Genomic DNA, 16,182 nt, shown 5'->3' on the forward strand with positions numbered 1-16,182 from the left:
ATGCCAAGCCCTAATTTTGGCCGCGCCTAAACTATGTTAAAACCCTAATTTTGGCCGTGCCTAAAACTATGCCAAAATCCTAGCTTGTCCGCGCCTAAACCATGCCAAAGCCACGCCGGCCATGCCTCCACGCCGCTGGTTTCCAAACGGAGGGTTGCAACAATCTACGACTACCCTTCCCTTTGAGATGCAAATCTCAACCGTACAAACTTTGCACCAAACGACTTGTGGCAATCTCTTGGCTACGGTGCCACCACTTGGCCACGGTGCCAAAACCCATTCAAACTCATCATCATTTTCTATGAGTAGACGAGAGCGAATCACATTTTCCCGGGAAATCAAAATATGGATTTTACTTATGGCTTAATCTCTCTCCATTTTAACTTGGAGTATAGCTTCTCGAAACTCCTTGAAACCCTGAGCACCCTTAAGAATTACATTATCCTTTTCAGTTATTAGGGAATTCTTCTTCGCCTCCAAAATTTTGATCTCTTCCTTAACCCTCTGAATGCGGGACTTATATCTGTTATTAATATACAACATGGACCTATGTTCAAACTTAATAATTTCATATCTTGATCTGAGCTCCTCCAAGCCAATAGTCTCTAACTCATCAACAGAAGGATTATTCAAGGCACCATTAAGACGCTCTAGAAGAATAGAATCCTAGACGGGGTAACTGATTTCTTGATCAGTTAAATTATAAATACCTGCAAATACACAACATTAAAGAAAGGCGAAAAATTACGCGTTGATATGAATGATAGGAGAGAAATGAAACACATACCAATGAGCTGATTGTTTCTATTGTGGAGTTCTACTACATCATTAATGTAAGTAGAAAGATCTCCTTTAAGTTTGAGATTCTTAGCCTCAAGAGTCTGAATATTTTTGCGCAAATCATTAATAACAACGTAAGACATACGAGAACTTTGCATCAACAAGAAGAAGAAGGCAAAAATGAATAGTGGGCCCAATATTTTAATGAAGAGTAACGCGCAAGAAAGAAGCTTACCAAAGACCCAATAGCAAATTGAAAGCCTGGACTCAAGGCAGAGGCAACCTTTCGAAGAGACTCATGGTTTAGGGAGGGAGCATCACAAACTTTAAAAACCGCGTTGCACGACTCAGCGTGGGATTATCAATAACTGACAAAGAATTGCTGAAGATGTGAGAAAGAAGCGCCATGCAAGATGTAGACGCGGAATCACCAGCAGGAAGAAGAACGTCATCACGAGAACAAGTATTCAGGAGATTAGGGTAGTCTCTTCTCCTCTTCTTGGATGGATTCTCAGCTTCAGACTTTGAGACCGCCATCTTACCCTTACCTTTTTCTCCTAAAGGAACATGACCGCCCATAGGGGGAGAACATCCATCATTAGAACCAACAGTGTCCTCAGGCTCAACCTACACGCCCCAAGATAGATAAGAAACACAGACAATAATATTGTTAAAAATAAATAAGCGTATTTCTTACTTTCTTGGAACGAGAAGGTGACGCCTTTGACAAATTTTTCTTCGAGTTTTTTTTTCTTCTTTGACATCTAGAGTAAGGGGCGACAATAATCAAAATATGGAAATAAAAGGAGAAAGGAAATAAACAAAAGTGAGAAGTAACCGCACATACCTCTTTCTTTTCCTCGGGCCCGTGAAAATCCCAAGGTTTGTAAGTAGCAAATTCATCAGGGAGAGGAAGATCCGAACCATCCGCATCTCTACAAGTAATGTACGAGCCTTCGATAATAACAAGATATTCCACCAGTGGGTATCCTTCGACAAACGCATAATCTTCTGATCCTCCGCGAAACCATCCGCACGCTTTAAACGAATGCCCCAACGATAAAGCTCATTAGCCACAAGGGGGACTTCGTAGTGTTTAAAAGTTTTCCACTGTATAATCTTCCTTCTTAGGAGGAACCTTCTCGTATTGAGGATAGGAAGACTCCAGGACAGCCACGCGGCGAGAATATTCCACCATTATATTCCACCATTATTCTGATACAATCAACGCTCAATTGGAATATGCCGCGTAGGAATTTTTAATATTTTCCAGCAGCTCACAGAAAAGACGAATTTCGGTATTGTAGAGAGGAAAGGGGAGTCCAGCAGAAAGTTGTCCGAGAGAAACAATAACCCTGCGGTCATTCCATTGCTCAGAAGAGAACCAATTAGGTCCCATCACAGTAGTAGGACTCGAGCCTTGAGGAGCTGTCAATGTAATGCCTTTGAGTTCAAGTTCTCCCTTCAATATTGCGTCTTATTTCTTATTGTTCCAACCTGCATGTGGATCCATTCGTATAATGGGAATACAAAAGGAAGAAAATCTAAAGTCAAGATGATCATATTAATCAAGATCAAGATGATCAAGATTTCGATGATGAAAAACAGAGTTTGAAAATATGGATTGAATGAAGAAGGCAAAGAGAAGTTTGATGTAGATGATTAACGAAGAATGCAAGAGAAATATGATGTAAACGATTAATTAAATAAAACACAGCAAAAGAAGAACAACAACGGAGAACAAAAGTTTCAGAGAAAGAAGAGAGAAAGTAAAAAAAGAAAATGAAAGGCGTGTTAGGATAGATAAAAAATCTTTTTTCCTTTTCCCGAGATATTTCATCTCACAAGTGCATTAATTAGGAGATGGATACGAAGAGGCGGTTACCATTAAATAGGAAATTTACTAGGGACGTGTCAGTTAGTAAATGGTAAATTCAACACGTGTAGATGGTCATGTCGAGATTCCGGAAAAGTGTTATTTAAAAGAATACAAAAAAACGAGTTGACAAGACAAAATAAGATAATAAGGCTTCTCTTACCGCCCTTTCCTCTGAAAGAACGGTATGATAAGAGGAAAAATGTGATGCAAAATAACGCACAACCATTATTAGCGCGAAGGAATACATTTGATAACAAGCGAAAATGACGTGTACAATATGTTTCTGATGATGAATGAGATGACGTCAACAAGTCACACCAAAGGTGTGAAAATCAACGAGGTAGTTAAATTATCAGGTAGATAAATATAAAGCAGGGTGATAGTGACGCCCTCCAGATCCGAAAATATGGGCTTTATTAGATGTGAGCTACTATGTAACCTCCCTATAAAAGGGACAAGATGCCATTGTAAAGAGAGATCTTTTTGAGAGTTGACATAAGAATTTTTGAATAGATAAAGTTGTTTTGTTCTCCAAGTTAGGGTTTTCATACAGTTTCTTTGTATTTGCTTCATCTTTTAATGAATAATTTAGAATTTTCCTTATGATGTCTTAGATTGAGTTATTAGATTTACTTGGGTGTGGTTGTAGGATTTCCTGCAACTACAGAAACCATCAATCATCTCTTCATTCAGTTCCCTTTAATTCATATTGTTTGGATGTTTTCCATGAATGAGTTTCAAAGGGATTGGGTCATCAGCGACGATGTTATAGAGACTTGTTTATCGACCACCGGACTCGCAGTCTCACTGAGAACGGTAGGATTTTCCAAGACTCCGATTACCTACGGGAAAATTTGATCAAGAAGATTAAGGCACTCTCACTCTATTGGAATTCTACAACCATATCTTTCAAGGGCACTACTTTTAAGAATCTGCACTATAACTGGGGTATTGTAGTGAATAGGAAATAGTGTTTCTTTATACTTAATTTTGAGTCAGTCCTGTTGGTTTAGGTTCTCAGTACCAACTTGTCTTTTAACCTACAGAAGTTTTATTCTTGTAGCGGTTCTGTGAGTAAGTTGCTTTGGTCCTTTTTCTCTCTTCGACTGGAGTAATTAAGTTGCTTTTGTCCTTTTTCTCTCTTCTCCTCTCCCTTGTAGTTTCATTATTAATAGAGAATTCTTTGTTGTATCAAAAAAAAAAAAAAAAAAAGAAAACACACATAATTGACTTGTGAATAAATTGCCTTCTAACATATGAAATTGACTTTTGCTTCTCGTATCCCATTAACCAACTCACTGCCAAAACCATTTTTTTTGTGTATGCCGTAAATAGAAAGCATTTTTCCCCTTGTGCAAGCAAAACATTTTGCGTAATCATAAATAGAAATCGGTAAATCTAAGACCTGTTGCCCTAATTCATATGGCCGGGGGATGGAGTTAGGAAAACCAAACAGCATCCTAATCCGGCTTGGTTTCCTTACTTCTATGCACTAGGAAGTCCACCAAAACCTATAAATACATAGGCCAATAAATCTATACCTACACTTTCAATCTTATTAGTTTCTTTGTCTTAGGTCAGGATCTTTGTTGCTGTGCTTAGTTTGTTTGTTTTATTGAGATGGGGAATAACAATGTTCGTGGGAAAAAGATTGAAGGTGATTTAAGTTTTCTTTCTGAAAGGGAGAATAACAATCTTGACGAGCAAAAGTTGGAAACTGATGCTAATGAGAAGAACAGCGCTGCGGCTGACATGGAAAGTGGTTTTGATGATCAAGAAGACCCCCTAGTTTCTTGGTTGTTTGACATGGAGAATATTGTTCAAGAGCAACAGACAGAAAGTGATTTTGGTGAGCAAGAATGGGGGACTGATGATGATGTGCAAGAAGAGATGGAGAGTTATGCTGCTGAGCAAGTGCCGGAGACTAATGTTGCTGTTTTTGATCAAGGCACTTCGATATATTCCGCTGAAAAAGACAATTTGATGTCTTCGTTTCTTGAAATTGGTGTTGGGCAGTCGGTCCAGACTGCGAAACAATATTTAGAAGCAACAAACTGGGATCTTGAAGGCGCACTTGGGCTGTTTTGGAGTGCACCAGTGCGTTATCCAAAGATTCCAAACACATCGTATGAGCTTATTAACTTGGGAGAGGCAAACATTAGGGCCGGGATGGTTCAACCTGATGTTAATGCAGTAGATGATAACTTAGCTTCCATGTATCCTCCCCCTGTGGCATTGATGTATGATGGGCCTTTCCATAAGGCAAAAAAATCTGCGGAAGATGAAGACAAGTGGTTGATAGTAAATGTGCAATCTAAACAAGAATTCAGTTCTCTTACGCTGAACTTGGATACATGGGCACACGAAGCTGTCTCTCAGACTATCAGCGCTAATTTCATCTTTTGGCAAGTTTATGATGATATTATTGAAGGACAAAAGATATGTAACTATTATAAATTGACATCTTTTCCTGCAGTCCTTGTTTTGGATCCCATCACAGGGCAAAACGTGAAATCATGGACCGGAATGATTGAAGCTGTGCAGTTGTTGGAGGATTTAGCACCTTACATGGACGCAGGTCCTAAGCATCATCTCACTCTACTTTCTCGTAAACGTCCAGCTGAAATTTCTAAACAAACTACTCTTCCTGAGACTACCGAAGAAGAAGATGAAGAGCTATTCCAAGCAATTCTAGCTTCAATGGAAAACATGACAACTACTGTTGCTCCAGCTTGTAGTGACAGTATTGAAGAACCAGTAACTTCCTCAAGCAACAAGCTTACATATCCTGATCTCCCTGAAGAGCCAAAGGTGGACAAAACACTTCTTTGCAGAATTGGGGTTCGCCTTCCTGATGGACGTCGACTTCAGCGGAATTTCCTTCGCACAGATCCAGTCCAGATGTTATGGTCATTCTGTAACTCCCAACTTGACGAGGCAGAGTCACGGCCTTTTCATTTGACTCAAGCCATCCCAGGTGCACCAAACACTATTGCTTACGAAAGCAAGCAAACATTCGAGGAGTCTGGATTATCAAACTCAATGATCTCAGTTACTTGGGATTGAACTTAGAAGTTTATTTAGGTTTCATAATATCATGTTTGTTGTAAGCAGACGTTTTTGTTAATGAATACTAGCAATCGATGTTAGTTACTGGTGTTTATCTGTTTTGCTAATAAAATAGATTTTTTGTTCCTTTAAATGCATGTATGAAAACTCTGTTTGCACAATACATACATATGTTAATTTCAGTTCATGTGACAAAGATGCCTAGTAATTCTAAGAAAACTCAACAACGTATTTTGTAAACTGCATCCTTTTTCGGTGCTCTTTATAAGTGCCCTTCTTATGCATCCGGCGGCTCATCCCGTTACTAAGCTGCATCTTTTCTCTCAACTTTTCCATGGAATCTGTAAATCTGCTATCTCCTCTGGGATGCGCTTCCATCTTTTCCAAAGCTACACCTAAATCAATTGTAGTTGACTGAGTTTTTCTTTCCAGTATGCTTTCGAGTGTGAATGATCATTGGGAACGCATTGTCTGCGAGGTTATGAGATTCGTAAATGAGTAATATTCTAAATACCAACTAGCTGAAACTACAGTAGAAAAGAAATCTTAGATTCTAACTTAGCAGTAGTCATCTAAATATCGCTATAAGTTTTGTCAGCCACAAGGTCATTAATTTTGCTTATCTGAAAATTTTACGAGCAGTAGGAAAATGCAAATGTTATCTAGGAAGCTTAGTAACAGTGTTGCCAAACTCATTCACTCGGATGTGCGCAAATGCTAAAGTACTCATTTTACTGACCTCTTTATCACAAAGACCAAGGTGTTCTGACCATGGCGAAATGCCAAGACTAAAACAAAATTTACCAGCCTTCCAAGACTTTTCATTCAAGTATGAATCAAAATCCTTGTCTTAAATCAAAATTTACCGATCCGAAACACACACGAGGGCAAGTGAAACTCGCATATAGGATTAAAAGCGGACAATAACTTAACTAAATTAAATGACTTTTCTGCTCCGAATTATACTTTGCCCTGCCTTCATGGCTTCCAATCTCTTGTACTTCCTATCGTTCTGGCATCGAGTCCCATTAACCAACTCATTGCCCAAACCTTCAATTTTTTTTTTTTGTGTGTGTATGGAAACCATTGATTGTTGAGAGAGTTACAGTCGCCTGACAATTTCTCTAACGATTTCATTTCATTGTTAGCAGAATTACAGACACAGGACTAGATATTTATTGCAGCTAATGATTACCGGCAACTGCATTGGCTGGTGGATCCACCAACACATAACCGACACCTCACACTTGCACACATGTGCCCCTCCCTCCAGTGTCCATGGAAGCAGAGATACTCATCTTGAGTCTCAAAGAACCAAAGCGCGAAGTTGATAAGCCCTTTGTAAAAATCAATATGTTTCATACGGTTATGAAATATAGGGTTAGCTGTCAGATAAGTGGCACTCATGTTATCACACTACATAACTTGAATTCTTGGTGAGTGAAAGTACAATTCACCCATAAAAGATTGTACCCAAATTAACTCAGAAGTTGCATCTGCCAAAGCTCTGTATTCTGCCTCTGTGTTGGATCTGGAAACAGTCTTTTGCTTTCTAGAACACCAGGATTATCAAATTAGGACCCATGTAAATAGCAATCCCACTAGTAGAACGTCTATCTTTCAAGTCACATGCCCAATCAGCATCAGAATAAGCCTGTAGTTGAAGAGATGATGACTTCTTGAATTGTAAACCAAAACAAAGTGTGCCATTTAGATATCTTAGAATGCGCTTGATATCAGTCCAATATTCATCAGAGGGATGCTGCATAGTCTGAAAAGCTTTATTGACTGCAAATAAGATATTTGGTCTAGTAATGGTGGCATATTGTAAAGCTCCCACTGTACTTCTATAAAGAAGGGGATCATCAAAAGCAGATGACTGAGAAGCATGTGGAACATATGGAGTACTTCAGGGTTGAGCTGATTTCATTTTGGTTTTAACCAAAAGATTAGTAATATATTTTTCTTGAGATAACATAACACTTGCAGAATTTGATGTAGCCTGAATGCCCAGGAAAAAATGAAGAGGTCCTAGATCCTTTATAGCAAACTCCTTAACCAAATCAAGAATAAGTTGATTGACATCCAAAGGATTACTGCCTGTGACCTAAATATCATCCACATATATGAGAAAGTAAATACCAACAGAAGCATTTACCTTGTACAATATGGAAGTGTCAGGTTTTATGAAGAAAAGCCAGATTGAAATAAGAATTGACTGAGTCTATCAAACCAAGATCTGGGTGCTTGTTTTAATCCATAGAGAGGCCTCTTGAGCTTGCACACATGATTAGGCACTAGCTTATCAATATAACCTGGAGGTTGAACCATAAAAACATCTTCTGCCAAATGACCATGAAGAAATGCATTTTTAACATCCAACTGCCTGATTTTCCATCCTTTATAAAGTGAGATAGAGAGAATCATTCTCATTTTGGTAGGTTTAACCACAGGTCGGAAGGTGTCTTGATAATCAATTCCTTCAATTTAATTACCCTTTGGCAACTAATATTGCCTTATATCTTTCTATGATACCATCTACACTTCTCTTTATTCTAAAAATCCACTTGCAGCTAATTACATTTTGTCCACCCATAGCTTGTACTAGTTGCCATGTGCCATTTTGTAGGAGTGCATTAATCTCTTCATCTATGGAAGCTCACCATCTAGGATCCTTGTAAGCTTCAATGTAGCATGTATGAACAGTAATGTCTTGACAAACAGTTTGTACTTCTGAAACATATAGTTTTGGTTTAAAAATGCCTTTCTTGCCTCTTGTGGTCATTGAATGGTCATTGATAGTAGGGAATTAAGAAGTGGATAAACATGCTCATCAAACTTGGCATCTCTAGAGATAATAATTTAATTAGTCATTGGATTGAGGCATCTATAACTTTTGTGCAAAGTGATGTAGCCTAGAAAAATGCATTTGACAGATCTAGGTTGAAGTTTGTGATCATTAAATAGTCTAAGACATGGATAGCAAGCGCAACCAAAGATGTATAGAAAATTGTAATCAGGTTTGAGATGAAACAAATGTTCAAGTGGAGATAAGTGTTTCAAAGTTGGTGTGGGAAGTCTATTGATAACAAAGTTGGTTGTTTCAAAAGCATATGATCAATAAGACAATGACAAAGAATCATGAGAAAGGAGGGCCAATCCAGTTTCAACTATGTGCCTCTGCTTTCTCTCTACAGTTTCATTTTGTGCATGAGCGTGTGAACATGAGACTCTGTGACCAATACCATAATTATCCAAGTAGGTAAAGACATTTCTGTATTCACCTCCCCAGTTTGATTGAACAAACTTAATTATTCTTAAAAAAATATTCTCAACATGACCTTTAAATTTGATAAATGTGGATAACACCTCGGATTTGTAAGCCAATATATGGATATATCCATGTAAATCTACTAAAAGCATCAATAGGGAAACATAGTATTTGAATCCATTGATAGAACATATAGGTGATATCCAAACATCTGTATGAATGAGATCCAAAGGACCGTACAATGGTTCATGATTAACAGAAGGAAATGATAATGCATGACTTTTAGCTTGTTGACAGGAATTACATATTGAGGTTGATAAGTGGTCATCAATAAATCCATCAACAGAGGATAAGATATGCTTCAAATTCTTGTATGCAGGGTGTCCTAATTTATTGTGCCATTGAGTATTTGTAGAAGTACAAGAAATAAAGGCTTGTTTGAGAGCATCAACTGAGAATTCCAAATGGTAGAGTCCATCTTTAACATGACCAGTGAGCAGAATATGATGGGTGTCCAAATCCTTCACCAAAAATTTGTCATGATGGAATTCATAATAACAGTTATTCTCCTTAGTAAACTGTTGTACTGAAATCAAGTTCTTAGTAATTTAAGGAACATGCAGGACATTAGATAGATTAAGTTTAGTAGTGTCATTCTGAAAAGAAGAAGTGCCAATATGAGTTATGTGCAAACTTGAGCCATTACCAACACGCACTTGATCTGACTCTTAATAAGGAGAATGTAGATTTAAGTTGGAGAGATCAGAAGTAATGTGGTGTGTAGCACCAGAATCAAGGACCCATCTAGATGAAGAAGAAGTATTATCATCAATGTAAGTGGTATATGCCTCAGGTTCAGGACACCAAAATTCATCATAGTTTTCATAGTAAGGATCATTAGTCGTATAGTATGAATTATCAGATTGAACATATCTATATTGACAAGTGTTGGCTAAGTGTCCTCGTTTCCTACATATTTGACAATCAGTTTGAGGGTTGAACTTTATTTGTGAGTAGTAAAATTGATTTTCATTGTTGAAGCGACCAGATCGTCCACCATTGTCAAATCTGCCACCTCTATAACAACCACGAAAACGAGCACCATGTCTACCACACCTAAACATATTTTCTCTATGGGGATGTTGATGGTGGTTTTTAGCTTAGGGTTAAAATGGTAAAACCTTAGTCAGAAAGTGACGTCACACTTGAGTAATAATGTCGCCACTAGCACATTTATTGAACCATTCAACATGTCTGCGTAAAATTACCAGGGTACCTTTTTTATATGTCATGCTCCACGACGGAGCCCTCGGTACTGACTGGAATCATCTCTGCACATGCCAGCCGCGCATGCTAGCGAAACGTGCCAATCACGCGTGCCACATATTTTAAACTAGGGTTTCGACACGTTAAACCCTAATAGCCATATCTCCACGCCAAAGGCATGCCAACCATGCCAGCCGCACCACCGTGTCAATGGCATGCCATGCCATCCACATCTCCGCCTCAAAGGCATGCCAACCATGCTAGCCGCAACACCGTGCCAATGGCATGCCATGCCATCCACATATCCGCGCCAAAGGCATGCCAACCATGCCAGCCGCACCACCGTGCCAATGGCATGCCATGCCAGCCACATCTCCGCGCCAAAGGCATGCCAACCATGCCAGCCGCACCACCCTGCCAATGACATGCCATGTCAGCCACATCTCCGCGCCAAAAGCATGCCAACCATGCCAGCCGCACCTCCTGGTGTGGTTAGAAAAGACACACAAAAACTTGCAAGTATACAAGGCCAAGTTTTAGTATAAAAGGTAAGAGAGGGATCAGTCCACAGGGATTAGGAGTGCATAAAGAAGTTAAACTATGCTGGCAGATGATGTAAAACAAGATGCAAGATCACAATGTTATAATGGCAGTGAAACAAAGAGGGAAAATGGCATGAACCAAGGCTGTGAGCCAAGGGCAGGGAGACAGTGCACTGATTTCAGTGCACAGCAAGCTGTAAATTGCACAAAAACTAAACAAAGCAGCAAGGAAAATTTAACTAAGCAATAAGAAAAACAGATTCGGAGTTGCAAGTGACTGAAATAAGGTATTGTGGTCTAAGCTAAGGATTAGAGCCCACCTTTGTGTCTTATCCAAACAATGTGATCCTAGGTTGAGTTGAATATCCTATGCATACATTAGAATGGGAGGAAAATCAGCTTGCTCACTGATATGCCCTAGTATTGACTGTCTTTTGACAGCACAGTCAATCACAGGCATACCAGAGCACTAATTTCTTCCCATTGCACAAGCAAAACAGGCACTAAGGCTCTAACCTAGCATTCCACTATCAGACAGTGCACTGAGGTTTCATCTAAACCTTAACACAATGAATTAGAACATAATGCAACTACTACTGAATTTAAACATAAACTTGAAATAAACTGAACTGAAATTGAAATTTGAATATAAACATGACATGGAAAATAACATTGAACTTGGAACAAAACAGGACAATTGAGGTCCTGGCTAGTCCAGACCTCTAGAGAGTGAAGCTGGCTAATCCAGACATCCTTCTAACATTCAACCTTCATCTCTATTTATACCCAAAACATTCAATTAGGGTTTACAATGTTTTCCCCCAAATTCTCAAAATTAGGGTTAGATATTTTACCTAATTTGATGTGACAAATCACTCAAAACGGTCGACCCATTTCTTCTCTGCCTCTTCTGGTCCTTCTATGCCTTCAATTGACGCCTCTACTGCTCTAATTGTTCCCTAGTTCGAGTTATTTTACTCACCCCAAAACCTAGGGTTTCAGTGGTTGTGAGATGGGGTAAATAACTAGGCTAGGGAGATGGGTTTGAGGTGGTGTCGGGGTATGGAGATGGTAGTGAGGCAGAGGGTGGCAGTGGACATGGAAGAGAGGCAGGAGCAGAGCTCGACTGCAACTGTCGGGGGAAGAAGAAAGTTTTTGGGGAAAAAAGATTTGGGGAAGAAGAACTTGTTTGGGTGAAGTCGATGGTTTTGGACGTTAGGGTGTGAGGCGGGTGTAGCGAACTTCGATGAACAGCAAGTAAAGAGCGTTGGATGATCCCATATAGATTGAATCGAACGGCTACGATGGAGAGGTATGTAGCGACCGTTGGATTATGAGATACAACAAAACTGACGGCTTCAGATGGAGTTAGGTACTATGGTGTTTGACAGGAGCTTTGGATTTTGATGCACAATGATGAGGCGACCGTTGGATGACAAGGTGGATCCAATCTGACGGCTCTCATGGAAATGGGTATGGATAATGGAAATGGATTTGGGTGAGGGTTTTGGGTCTTGGGTATGCCAATCCCATATCTTCTTTAAGAAAAATTCTTCCTCTTCAAGCCCAATTCTCGTTGATCCGGCTCTTGCAAACATCATTCTTCGCTTCCTCCTAGCGAGAGTCTTTGCCGTTTCTTTGCTCTTTTTCGCTCAGTGAGTTAACCAGGCTTTATTTAGTACCTAAAAATGCAAAATTAATTAAGAAAAGTATTTATTCTTGAAAACAACGAAAACACAGAATATGGGATAAAATGTAGAATTAATGCACAAAAGATGAGTTAAATGCCAAGAAAAATATATAGAAATATGCACTTTTTAGCACTCATCAAATACCCCCAAACCTGAATTTTACTTGTCCTCAAGTAAAACAAAACTAAGGAAATCCTACTTATACCACTGTCGTTGGTCTCTCGAATGCATTTAGCGTATGCACTAAGCCTTTTAAACCACTAAGTGTCCCTAGTGGACGAGTTGAAGTCTCGTGAAGGTTTGCTTAGAACGTACCTACAAAGTTCTAGGACAAAATATAAGCTCAGATTCCATCAAATGTGACATGCGCAAGTCAGTAGAAGCTCACAGCAAAATGGAGATGTCAATCTAGCTATCGAAGGCACAATCCTAGCACTGATAACAAATAAAGACATGTGATAAGAGTGTAAAGTGTATCTACACATGTGTAAAGAAAGATCGGATGTTATGACTACTAATCACCAAGAAATAGTTTCTCAGGCTAAGAACCGAGGTCGAAATCTAGCTAGCTGTCCGGACTTTACGAGAATTGTGAATGAGTAGGAGGTGTTTCACAATTACTCGCGTTATACATCAATGGCATACACCCTTCCTTGCTTATTACAATAAAACACAAAAGATGACTCTTTACATGACTCTTATTTACATTGACTACTCTCTTTTATTTTTGGAACAAGAGAGGATGGAATTGATAAATACTTGATTGATTTTTTCATTTTTCTTTTTTTTTTTTCAATTTTTTTTTTTTTTTGAAAAGGAAACACTTTTGATACATATACAAAAGGAAACAAAAGATTACATGACACTTTGCAAGAGGTAGCCCTTTTTGATGCACCCAGTTAAATTCGATGGTTGTTTTTCTTAATGTAACCTCCACCTTCTATCCCAACCAACCAAAGAACAAGCTAGTCAAGTTTCGTTCAGTATTCTAAAGTGATTGGCAATCGTGACTTCCTATCAAACACCTTGAAGATCGAGGCTATACATGTATTGGTAGATCGTGCGCGTGCAAATTTCTTATCACTATGTGAATTGTGCTAGAATCAGGATGCCTAAATATCTAGACTAAGACTCCTAATAATTACATATTTGCACAAGAGTCAACATTTCAAGGTAAATGATCTCCATTTTTATGTTTTTTTTCAATTTTTAATTTTTTATTTTCATTTTTCATTTTTTTCAAAAAGAAGGAGTTCTTGTTTTCAATTATGGCATATTATCAAAGTATCTACTTTTCACCCCCAAACCTAAACTAAACATTGTCCTCAATGTTTCAAAATATGAACAAAATTATAATACAACATATGAAGAGGATCATGTTGAGTAGAGAAAAAGGAACGAGAATACCCGATTTCGGCGAAAGCAATATTAGAACTCCGTTATTCAAGGCAAGAATCCAACATATGTCAGCCGAGATCATATTGGATTAGCAAAATATATACAACAGGAACAAAAAGGTTTTTAAGAAATTTTATCTACTGGATTATATACAAAAATTCACCATACACTAACAATCTAAAGAGTTGAGGATCAACCCAAAAGACAAAGTGTAGAGGTTTCAACAGCTTCACACAATAATAATATGATAGGCATGCAAGTGAAGCTGTGAAACAAAATGAGCTACCCCCAAACCTGGATTTTTCAACAGATAAAATTTTGGATACAAAATCTCGCAGTTTTGGGGGTTCATCATGCACAAGGTCTAACTCAAAGTGAACTTTGCTAGGGACGGGCAAACATGCATATCCTAACTGTGGCTCCTCTAAAGTATTGTATTTAGATGCATAATAGTCCAAAAGGACTTGGGAAGCACACAGTTCCAAACCTAGATTAGGGACTCTCAGAAAAATTGGTTTGACAATATGGGTACAAACCAACTCTAGGTAGGATGCAAGGGTATCAGATTGTGACTTAGGCAAGAAAGTGACATCTAAGCGTCTCACATGCATGAGATCAAGAGTATCAATATTATCAGTCACATCAGCATTATCTAAGTCACACTCAAGATGTGTAGCATGCTCATCATCACAAAAAATTTGCACAAGTCCTAATTCAGAATCGTGGTTATCCGATATATTCAAATTATCATCAACAGAAGCAATATATTGTGGCTTAAGTATGGAATCAGACACATCAACTATGTTTTCATGCATAGGATCATTAGTGTCAACAGAAGATTTACCTAAGTCATGCTCTTCACAGGATAATTGCACAATATCTAAATCAGTATCAACATCACATGCATCTGAAATACTAGAAGAAATATCATTCATGAAGGTCGGGGCAGAAAAGCCTAATGTATTTGAAACCAAAGGTTCCACAACATTTTCAGCATAGACATGTTCTTCTAACATAACATTATCATCATCATCATCATAGTAATATGCATACTTGTCCCTATTAGCAGTTGTGGTGTCATTAGTCAACTCATGTTCCTCTAGATTAGGTTCATATTCAATATCATACACATGAGAAGGACTAGACATGCTATTTCCAAAGTTCAATTCATTACCACCAATATCATGTGACAGTGTCTCAGTTTCCCTAATGGACTCCCATTGACGGGTTTTCTCCGCAATCTCAGCTAAAAATTTCCATGCATCATCCACAGTTTTATCAAGAAATTCACCATTACACATACACTCAACCATGGCTCGAGATTTAAAGTCTAGTCCCTCATAGAGGATAGCAACAAGTCTCCACTTCTCAAATCCATGGTGTGGACATTCGCTCAACAAATCATTAAAACGTTCAAAATAGTCAAAAACAGTTTCCTCATCCAACTGGACAAAACAATTGATATTTTGACGAATAGCGATGGTCCTATGATGTGGAAAAAATCTTTGGAAAAATTGATTAGTGAGTTGTTCCCAAGTGGTGATTGATTGTGGTCTCAAACCGTAAAACCATGTTTTGGCCCTTTCCTTTAGAGAAAATGTAAACAAACGCAATTTCAGAGAGTCTTCGGACATATGATCAGGTTGCATATTCCGACAAATTTGTTCAAACTCTCTTACATGAGTATAAGGGTTCTCAGAATCGAACCCTCGAAATAAAGGAAGTATTTGTATCATGCTTGCATTTATTTTAAAAGGGTTATTGGTTTGAGGTAAGACAATACATGATAATGGAATTTTTATTGTGGGATACATATATTCATGGAGAGCATTAGGTTGGCCCATATTGAAAAGACACAAAGCCCACTATTTGGTTTTAAAGGGTTTTCAACAATTTGGTTTTTTATGGGAAAATTTTGGTTTTTATGGGTTTTGAAAACTTTGGTTTTTATGGGATTAAAAATTTGGTTTTCGAAATTAGGAGCAATTTTTTTTTTTTTTTTGTTCTGGGTTTTGAAGCCCAAATTTTAGTTTAAAAGAAACTACAAGCCTAAAAAATAACTAAATTACAAGCCCAAATAAAGAAAGAAATAAAAATAAAACTAATTATTACAAACCCACAAAAAAGAAAATAAAAATAAAACTAAAATTATTACAATCCCAAATAAAGAAAGAAATAAAATTAAAATTAAAATAATTATTACATCGCCAAAAAGATAATTAAAATTACAAGCCCAAAAGAGAATAACAATACAAACCAAAAAAATTACAAGCCCAAAGAATTTGG

At 38.0% G+C, this 16,182-nt stretch overlaps 1 protein-coding gene and 1 non-coding gene across 2 annotated transcripts; both read left to right on the plus strand.

Moving 5' to 3' along the window:
- Positions 1 to 4,279: 4,279 nt before the first annotated feature.
- On the plus strand, positions 4,280 to 5,725 carry LOC113290556 (plant UBX domain-containing protein 7-like). The gene has a single exon (XM_026540146.1). It carries the CDS (start codon positions 4,280 to 4,282, stop codon positions 5,723 to 5,725), a length of 1,446 nt encoding a protein of 481 aa, XP_026395931.1.
- A 9,542-nt stretch (positions 5,726 to 15,267) lies between these two features.
- Positions 15,268 to 15,371, plus strand: LOC113292208. The gene has a single exon (XR_003331713.1). It is a non-coding gene; the product is annotated as a small nucleolar RNA R71 (small nucleolar RNA).
- The last annotated feature ends 811 nt before the right edge of the window (positions 15,372 to 16,182 follow it).

Source organism: Papaver somniferum, chromosome 6 (assembly GCF_003573695.1).
Source record: "Papaver somniferum cultivar HN1 chromosome 6, ASM357369v1, whole genome shotgun sequence".
Lineage (NCBI taxonomy): Eukaryota > Viridiplantae > Streptophyta > Magnoliopsida > Ranunculales > Papaveraceae > Papaver > Papaver somniferum.